Source organism: Engraulis encrasicolus, chromosome 14 (genome assembly GCF_034702125.1).
Source record: "Engraulis encrasicolus isolate BLACKSEA-1 chromosome 14, IST_EnEncr_1.0, whole genome shotgun sequence".
NCBI lineage: Eukaryota > Metazoa > Chordata > Actinopteri > Clupeiformes > Engraulidae > Engraulis > Engraulis encrasicolus.
In genome coordinates, this window is record NC_085870.1 from 3,296,571 (window position 1) to 3,306,972 (window position 10,402).

A 10,402-nucleotide genomic window follows, 5' to 3' on the forward strand; every position below is an offset into this window, starting at 1 on the left:
AACAAACAAACAAAGCAAAACAAAACAAAGTGTGCTATAGCAACTCTTGAACCACTAAGAAATATGGCAAGCCAGAGCTTCAAGTAAGGGGGATTGGCCTATGTTTATACTATCCAAGGACAACATCAATCCCCATGCGGTTTCAGGCAAACCAACGCCAGTGTTTACTATTAAGGCACTCCATGCAAATCAGCCTCCAGAGGAGAGAGAAAGAGTCCAGAATACTAAACTAAATTGTTTGCTACGAGTGAAGTGTGGTGTGGAGGGTTTTTTTGCTTCCATGATGAGCAGCCATAATCAAATTGGTGCTTTGCATGTGAAAATGGCACTGGTGGTGGTGAGCACTGTGCAATGGAGTCTTCCGGGGAGGGAGGCACTCCCTATACAAGAAGGAGCAGCAGCAGACAAAAAGATCTGATGAAGGGAAACTGGGTGCTACTGGGAAGAGATGGGTGTTTGTGGATCGTATATTCGGGTGTTTTGATACTATGTGATTCTGAATGATTTCTGAAAAACATGTTTGCTTGTTTTTTGAGTGAATTAAAAAGCCCTGCTCAATACATGATGTGTGGCAGGGGAAAGTGGAAAGAAAGGGGGAAATGCTGCTTGGGGTTTGGGTGCTAGTTAAGGTTCTGTTTAAGGATATTTGGTACAGTATGTGTATTTGATTGTAAACCATGGATGTAATGGTCTTACCCTGTGTTTGAAACATTTAGGAAAATAAAAACAATGCTGATTACAAAAAAGCCCTGCTCATATTACAAACAACAACTAGTGCAGCAATGATGAATGTAGCAACATAATTTAAAAAGTGTATTTGAAAAAAAAATTAAGCACATTGTGTTAAATAGTGTCTTTGTGAACTACTAAGACAAGTTTCTAAAAAAAATGAAGTTTGTAAAATGCAACTCACAGCTGTGCATTGTCACAATATATTTAAATGAAAGCACTGGACCATAATATCTGTTGCATCGTCAAATAGCTGCCTGTGCCGCAATCATCGGAAGTTAAGTATGCACAATACGTTTTCCAGACACAGTATATATACTGTATTTCTCTCCCATGTTGACTTTCTAGTTGCCTTTCTCTGGTCACAACTGAACAGAGCAAGGGTCCAATTCTAATCATTTATTTAGATAAATAAAATACTTCAGAATAACAAGTTATGTGCAGACCCCCATTCTCCTCAGGACTATCCAGACTCCTGTTGTCAATGCCTCAAAATGTTTGAACATGTGAAGAACAAGTCTTCATAGGAATCACTCTCCCAGCATCTTTAGCCTAAACACAAACCTTACAGCCAAAACATCATACTTGCTACATATCGAAGGCAAACTTCACAGTACACGAATTGCCCGTTTGTAAATACCAAACACTGTCATTTAAGAAAGAAATGTAATTGGAATTTGGTTTTGTTTACTGTATATCACTGCTAAGTATGTATGGACACACAGACAGGCACACAGACTGGCACAAACACACACACACACACACACACGCACACACACTCACACACACACACACACACACACACACACACACACACACACACACACACACACACACACACACACACACACACACACACACACACACACACACACACACACATTCCTTTGTTGCAGATGAAAACATGCACCTCCATCATGCTGCTGCTTGCTAGTTATTTACCTTCCTGCTATGCTAGCCACTCTAATGCTCGCTAGTCAAGCGTGTCTCGTGGTGAAAACTTTGCATGACTATCCCCTCACAATTAAGCCCGACGGCAACCTAAGTTAACTGATTCCTCTGCTCCCATTCAGATGACAAACACGATCATCCAAACGAGCACATGATAATAACATCGTTAGTTACACATGAGCGGACTATTATCTCTCAATTAAAGTGATACCATCTCACGCAAATATGACAAATTGCACGCTGTGAGTGTGAGTTACGACTAACTTCAGCTGTGCTTCAGCTCTCCTATTTCTACTATTGTTGCTCTGCATCATAATGTAGGCTACATGGACTGTCAACGTCAGTAGCTAGGAGACAGCTCTATCAGCGAGGCATGGCCTGCCCTGCGCCTAATAGAACAACAGCTGTTTCTTGAGCGAGAGCGTGGAATCTGACTCTGACTGAAAAACGAGCCTCTTTCTTATTCGCTTACTCGTTCACTTTGATCTTGGAATTCCTACTCTCTAGTGAGGCAGCAGAGAGTGCAGAGCAGAGAGAGAGAGAGAGAGAGAGAGAAAGAGACAGAGACAGAGAGAGAGAGAGAATGAGAGAGAGAGAGAGAGAGAGAGAGAGAGAGAGAGAGAGAGAGAGAGAGAGAGAGAGAGAGAGAGAGAGAGAGAAAATGAGAATGAGAGAGAGAGAGAGAGAGAGAGAAAGAGACAGAGAGAGAGAGAGAATGAGAGAGAGACAGAGAGAGAGAGCGAGAATGAGAGAGAGAGAAAGAGAGAGAGAGACTGCTGGAGCTTCAACAGGCACAAGCGGGAAACACTCTCAAGTTTTCCGGGGTCTACTGGGGCACCGACGGTGGAGGGCATTGAGGCCAGACAGGTGGGGAGGTAGTCCACTCCACATCAGTGATTGTCAAGGTTTTCCAGACTGAGGACATCACTCACCCCCACCTCCACCACCACTAACTGCGCTATGCAAATGCTATAGTGATGCCAGCGATGGGAGGGGCAGGGGCAGGGTAGAGAAGGGGCAGGGCCATGGCTGGGGGGTTTCATGAGGTTAAATGTTTCAACTGACTTGGCCACCCGAGTGGTGGCACTTAACAGAAAGGGGTGACCTTACCAAAACAACAGAAATGCCTTGACACTTTAGTGGGTGCTCGACATAAACACAAAACATCCATCAAAATAAATTAAGAATTAAGACAGAGCATCCATCCAGACTCATGTGCTTAGTTCTCATAGTGGGAATTTTCCAAGCAAAAAAAAAAAAAAAATTTCAAAAGTATTCTCTTTGTTTGATGCAAGGCCACAAGTAGGGAATCCAGCACTTCTGCACTCTGCAGGCTGAGACTCTGTGATTAAACTTGACTTGTTACTGCCTTTGCCAACCTGACCCAAACAACTAAAAAAAGCATTGTGACATACATAAGGGTCATTTCACGTGAAATTCAATCATACTTAGTGTGCCTTTTCAGTAGCAAGGTAGCACCCCAGAACTGCATTTGTGTGATTCTGAGACGAATATTAAGAGAGAAACAGACTAGCAAAGGTTTACATATGAGGGTAGGACACTTTAGAGCCAGAAAAGAGCTTTCAAAACAACACCACGGACATCGTTTTGTGACTTATACGGACTGATATAATCAAGGCTGAATGCATAGTGTCCTATCCACATATGTAAACCTTCCCTAGTCTATTTCTCTTTTAATATTGGTGTCAGAATCACAAAAATGCAGTTCTGGGGTGCTACCTTGCTACTTAAAAGGCACACCAAGTATGACTAAAATCTGTGTCGGTCGGGTCCCAAAGTGTCTGATTTCACGTGAAATGACCCATACCGGCAAATCATAGGTAACAAGCGATGAGAGTAGACAGACACACAAGTTTGTCTACTAAGCAATACAGAACAATACATGCACAAGGACTTGACTTTACAACCGATAGTATCCCAAAGACATCCGATTCTGTATGCAACAATGAGCACTGGCATGTTTATGCAATACAGTAAAAAAGGAAATTAAATGACAAATTCACAGAGTTCAACTGGCAATACGGTGATTACATGGCAATGCATCACATTGATTTTTTGGGGGTACAGGTTATGATGTCACAGTGGGGAGAACTAACCCTGGGTTCTACTCATTGACAGTAAATAGAATGGACGCCAAATCAACGCTATTTGCCATTCAACGCTTTGAAGCCAGATTTGGGAACATTCCAACTTACATTCCACCTTAGCAACGCCAAACGCAGGTGCTGATTGAACAACAACAAGACTTCTAACGGTCAATCAAACCATGTTCTGATGCTCATTGGTCAATTTAACTTTTAATATCTCTCTAAAATAAAACATCACCACAAAAAATCACCACCCTGGTAAGTTGGAGAGCAAGGGGACCTACTAGTTGAGCGAAAAATGATCCCCCTGGAGTGGCATTTAAGGGAGATACAGGGTTTTATGTCTCTCATAGGAATGAATGGGATTTGGCCATTTTTTGGTCTTTTTGGGTCCAACCTTGGCTCCAACTTGGCTTCAACAATGAAATAGAATGTTGGCCTCCATTCTATTTACTCTCAATGGTTCTACTGTAAGGTTTCTATCGTCTCTGAATAGAACCTTACAGTAGAACCCAGGGGGAGTTCTCCCCACCGTGACATCATAACCTGCAACCCTGTGACCATGTGATGTGTGAGTGATAGAGAAACACATGGTGGAAAACGACCAATGACAGAGCTTCTTCTTGCTCAGCACAAGAGAAATAGTAACTCGGGCGGCAGCACACTAACCTGCTTGTCCTTCTTTTGAATTCTCATTTTTTCCTAGAAATCTGCTGCATCTACGAAAACACAAATGCAATACCTTACAAAAGCAAACACACCACACATTAAGGGTAAAACACACATACACTTCAAAAATAGAAGGAACTCATTTCGAAGGTACAGTATATTGTTCTTGAATATTTCTGTTAACGCATTAACGTAATTATTATACAGTTATAACAAACTTGGTGATTACATAAAGTCTGTTCATTGAGAAGTTCATGCATGCAGGGTCATTCTGATCAAACAATATCCACAGTGCTCTTTGACACACTTTAGATAGTGGCATACAAAAATAACAAACGTCAACCACTGGTAGACAACAGTAAGCACTATGAAAAACATACAATCCTCATGCCACCTGTGGTTATAAGACAGTTATTGCTAACCGTAGGCTACATCACAAAAACAGTGTCCAACATCATTGGATGAGTTTGAGGAAACTTTTTCCTCTCTCGCTCGCTCTCCGTCTCACATTCTCACACACACACACAAACACACACACACACACACACACACACACACACTAATATGAAAGGCAAAAAACATTCAGCAGGTGTTTGGGCCTGCCACGCCACAGTTTTCCACATGTGAATACCTGGATAATATAATCAGCGACATCAACTTGTTGCACTGTGGCCAAGACTACAATCACAACACTCACAACAACGGATGGACACAGCTTCCACAATGGCAAAGTAATTCAATCAAGCAGCCGTACACTTTGATAACACCATGTGTCTTCATGCAAAGGTGGTGTTTACATAGTAACTTAATGTAGCACAGTGAACAAAAATACATATTTGTTGTACGAATATGACAGAGAAAAATATTATGTGACCCTTAGCTGACACTTTTATCCAAAGTGAGTCACTTAGTTAGTTCGGCACAGGGTGCTGGTTACAGTCCTTGGAGCAATGTGGGTTTAGGTGCCTTGCTCAAGGGCACTTCAGCCAGCCACGGATTGAGATGTTTGGAGAGGTAAGATACAGGCGGGATTTGGAAACTACTGTTAACACAATCAAAACATGGTGCTGCAGCTGCTCTCACCTCTGATTAGATGCTGGGCAACATTTCATTACCCTGCATTTATGTATGTGTAATGACATTATAATGTGCAACTAAATTAAATGTAATCTAATCTGTATGTTATTTAAAATATATTAGTCTGTCCAATCTTACTTCACACCTAGGATCAAATAGTATAGGCCTACTATGTTTCTGCTACACTTCATCAGCACATGTGTATATCAATGTAGTCCGTTGCTTCCATCAGTGAGATGTGAAAGCATTAATTGCAGTTCAAATAGGGAAGGAGAGTGAGTGGTGGGTGCCATCTGAAAGACCACCCCACACTTCATTCTCAATAAGACCATCTGAAGGAGGGCAAGAAAACGTCAGTCTGATAGCCTTCCAGTGGTGAGTCATGAATTAATACATGATAGTGAAAAGAAGTAGCCCACACGTGGCTCTGCCTAAAATCTGTATATGGGTACAGGATTATGCTGCTCAATTGAACATCTGCTTAACGTGGACTGACGACACCTGACCAAAAGGCTCTGCTGTCAGGGAGGAGAAAAAGTACCTGTATAGTGAAACGTGTCAGGTACAGCCAACTTGGCAGCAGCCTCTCTTTTGTGTTTGTGTTTATGTCTTATGGGCGCACCTGCATTGTCAGAATAGCTCTTTCAAGAAAACAGGATTGCGTCAAAAAGAAAAAAATCCATCTACGAAAGAGGTTCCTGCCAGGCCATGCCATTATCATTCAGCGGCACAGTTTGAGGGAGCTTCCCTGGGAAGCAGCAAGGCAGGTGTCTACAGTGGCCCGGGTGTACCTGAGACTGGAGGCTACTCCGGTCTTTGTGTGACAGGGTCGGGATTTCGGCCGTTCCTAAAGATGCGCAACAACAAAACCATTTAAAAAAGCTTGCGCTAAAAGACTTGGCCTTAGTTAAGTCAACACGTTACGTCAATACGCCGTATATAGTAATGAACCGCATTGTTGGAAAGCGGAACACTGAATTCCTACAAGTTCGCTTGATAAAATGAAGTTCCAGTGCGGCTAAGAAAGCCTTCTCATCTTGTAACTCTCCAACTCAACAGTACATCTGCTTCAAAACCGACAACAACACCCGCTCCGTGTCCTATTTAATATTAGCCCTCATTCGAGCTAGCCTGCTTGCTAACTCTAATGTCACTGCAACGGTGTTATATATTCCAGTCCTTACACGTGTTAACACCCCCCTAAACTCCTCGCAGGGACATCTCGCTACCCCACAATACGACCTCACCTACCTGAGCAGCGCTCACCGGTCAGGACATCAGTTTGCCAACCCCGCGCTTCTAACCGCATTTATTTCCAAGGACACAAAAACGCCATGACAGTTTAGAAAAATGCATAAAAAATTAGAGGGGGTGGGAGACGGGAGAAAAAAAAAACTCAGAGCAAATTCTTAATCCTACTAAAGGAAGACGAGAGGAGTTCATTCAAGAGGGATGCACGAGTTCTAGACACACACATCACACAGACACACCGCAGGACGCGGACACTCAACAAAATAAAAATAAAAGTTAAAAGATCTACTTACCTAAAATGGCTACTGCAGCAGCCAAAATACAAACAGCTATTATTTGGTGAAGTTTAGCACTGGCCGCCTGCAACAACAGCCTAACCTTTGTTGGACCCGTATTTTTCTATTTTTCATTGGCTGCAACAAAGCGCATCTGGGTCGATGGAAATTTCTATTGGTCTGCGCGCTGTCAAACAAGGCGTGCCATACAGGGTTTGTCTGAGAGCTACATATTGCAAGCACCATTGTGCACTTTTACTTCTTTGCATTGATGAAAGCTATTTAACGTTCGGATTCTTTTCCATACCTTTTGTACGATGGATGTCTGTGAATAGGCGTCTTATTACCATCGAGTGTGCGTCGTTTTAGGTGTAAGGTAGCGCTGATTTATCCGCATTTATCGTATTTCTGGTCCGTATGCTACAGCTCTCCGGTGGTTTTATATTTCTTCTTGGTTGCATCCACCAATCATGGTGCTTTTTACTCCATCATTACGGCGCCGGAGAAAAAAAAAATGTCTAACATTCCACGTCTTTGCTCGTGTTTCATATCCCGGATGTTAAATTTCCGTGGTTTAATTCAAATACGTTGACAAAGTGCTATGTCATGGAGAGATGCCTTTATGCATAACGCAGTTACGTAGCCTAGCCTACACATTTGGCCGCAGTAAATGGGGTTTGCGTCTTCGCATAATAGAGATATGGGGACAATATGTTCGGACCGTCTCTGCTGAACCTAATGCATTATATAATAACTACTTTCGTGATTGTGGTACCCGGCTAGTGGTGGCTAAGCAGTGGGCATAAGGGGTGACCCTGTCTTGTGTTATTACCATGCTATGCTGTGTTCGAATAGACGCTTTGGTGATACAATGTTGCAACTTGCTTGTCTTGTGTTGGCAAAGTTACTTTGTTACCTGCAATTGTCGTCAAGACCAGGGCTGTTCACAATAGGCCATGAGACATCAATGGTTCCCTTCATCTGAATCAGACAAAGCAAAAGTCAGTCTCAGTGGCCCAGCTGTGTGGTGTGACATTTGACCTGTGTGTTGCAGGTTACCACAGATATTGCTTGAAATGCTTGTTTACATTTAGATAAGCCAACCAGCTAGACACCAGACAGACTGCAGTGGAAAGACAGATAGGCGCATACTAGCCTGTTCTTGTCAATATGTTAAATATACTTTAGTTCTATATATTTGACATAGGCCTACATTGTGTGCAGTAACCTACACATGCTTGGACAGAGACGGCCCCATGCCCAGACGCCCCTAAATGCCCCATTGAGATCTACTCTCACAGACACAATGTCCAAGGCTACATTGCTCAAAACATACAGCGAAGACATTACAACAGACAGGGCAGGGTGCTTGTTGTAACAGAATACAGTAGGCCTACAAAGCGCACATTCCTGGGAATACATAGCAAGCACAGTCGGCCCGATCTTGGCTGAATGTCGGCACTGTCGGCTGAGTGTCGGCTCGGCTGGAACACTGGTTACCGTGACTCAGCCAACACTTCATAGAACACTGAAAATAACTGTCACTTCATGCAGTAACTGAGCCAACACTGAGCCGACACTGAAAATAACTCAGTCTCATGCAGTAACTGAGCCAACACTGAGCCGACACTGTCGGCATACGGTAATAGGGCCATTATTGGGCCGCGGACAAAGCCAGAATTGGGCCAACTGTCAGCACTCGCGAAAAAAGGATCGGGCCAACAATGGGCCAGATAAACTTTGCTACCTGGTATATTAACTATGGGACTACAGAAGTGGCGCAGGCTTCAGCATAGCATGGGATACGCCTAAATATAGCGACCCACCACACCCATATCACAGTAGTCTGCGGTCATCTTATTTCCCACGTAGATCTTCTGTGCACTGATGAACCTGTGTAAATGCCATGAAGCTCAATAGGCTCAAGGACATGTAGGCCTATGGTGGTGGTGGTGGTGGTGGTGGGGGTGTCTACAGTTAATCAAAAGCATGAATGTGTGTTGCTCTTAATTCCATAGTTATATGAAGTAGTAGAAGTAATGTTATGGGCGTAATTACATTGAAATAACACAACACCAGTACCAGGGCAGTCATGGGTAAGCGGTAAGGGCAGGGGCCCGCCATGCCCCTTTGACCGGCCCTCCACCTCTCTGCACCTCACCATTTACACTGGCCCAAAGAAGCAATCCTCACAGAAAAAAATAATGATAAAATATTGTATCTATTGTATCACTCATAAACTGTTTTTCACCATATTTTTCTAACCTTTCCTTGCTATTTTTACATGTGAAGTACTCACTTCTTTTGCAAATCACTTGTAATGATGAACTATTTTGTGCTAGAAATTATGGCTATAACAGGCAGTAGCCTAGCATACAGCCCACATTGATCCCGGCCCCTGATCACAGTCAGGAACGGTAATGTGGCCCCCAGAGAAAAAAGTTTGGGGATCCCTGGGTTAGGGCGTCAAACTTGTAGCCCAAAGGTTGCCGACTCGACTTCCGACCCGCCAGGTTGGTGAGGGGAGTAATTAACCAGCTCTCCCCCATCCTCCTCCATGAATGAAGTGCCCTAAGCATGGTACCGTCCCGCCGCAGTGCTCCCTTTCTGGCACTATTGGAGGCTGCCCCCTTGCCCTTAGGGGTGAGGCATAAATGCAATTTTGTTGTGTGCACTGTTCACTTCATCACTTGTGTGCTGTGGAGTGCTGTGTCACAATGACAGTGGGCGTTGGAGAGGAGGAGTCTAAGCATTATGACAAGGTTGAAACTATGTTATAGGCCTACCAGTAGTGTTATTATTATACGCAGCAATACTTTTATACACCTCTACTGTTTTGTTTACTGTTGTAAATCACCTACCAACTGGTGATCATATGATAGACTGTTATTTCACATACATACAGTGCTATGAAACCCTGAAGTCAAATGAACATGAAGTAATTTTGTTTCCAAAATTGTGTTCCAAAGTCATGTCACAGCGTGAATGGCACCTCAAAATTTGCTTTGCTACTCTATAAATCATATCAGAAGTGGTGGCTTGCCACAGGCAGGCCTGAGGTGTACCCAGGTGTGTACACAGACAATCTATGCAGGGAGACTCTTGTGTGAAGCACCCCAGGTGGATTGTGGGGCATCCTAGATTATTTACGAGAGGGACATCCCAAACTGATGTTTAACCCCTTAGTGCAGAGCCTATGTAATAAACTCACTGTTGTAATGTAATTGTAATGGCTATGTCTTAATCAGTTACTTGAGGTTCTTGGTAATGTCATAGCAATGTTGTTATGATGTAGTTGAGTATTTTCAGCAAATAGTGAATAGGCCCGCCAGCGACCCCATC

The 10,402-nt window shown here is 43.3% G+C and overlaps 1 protein-coding gene across 1 annotated transcript in view; it reads right to left on the reverse strand.

The window, feature by feature from the left end:
* The window catches only part of chd6 (chromodomain helicase DNA binding protein 6), a 109,248-nt gene extending 102,187 nt beyond the window's left edge, over positions 1 to 7,061 (reverse strand). Inside the window, exons 1-2 of the mRNA XM_063214795.1 lie at positions 6,786 to 7,061; positions 4,458 to 4,507 (exon numbers count right to left, since the gene is read on the reverse strand). Coding sequence (XP_063070865.1) covers positions 4,458 to 4,484 — 27 coding nt within the window. The 5' untranslated portion in view covers positions 4,485 to 4,507; positions 6,786 to 7,061. The remainder of the gene's footprint in view (positions 1 to 4,457; positions 4,508 to 6,785) is intronic.
* Between the last annotated feature and the right edge of the window lie 3,341 nt (positions 7,062 to 10,402).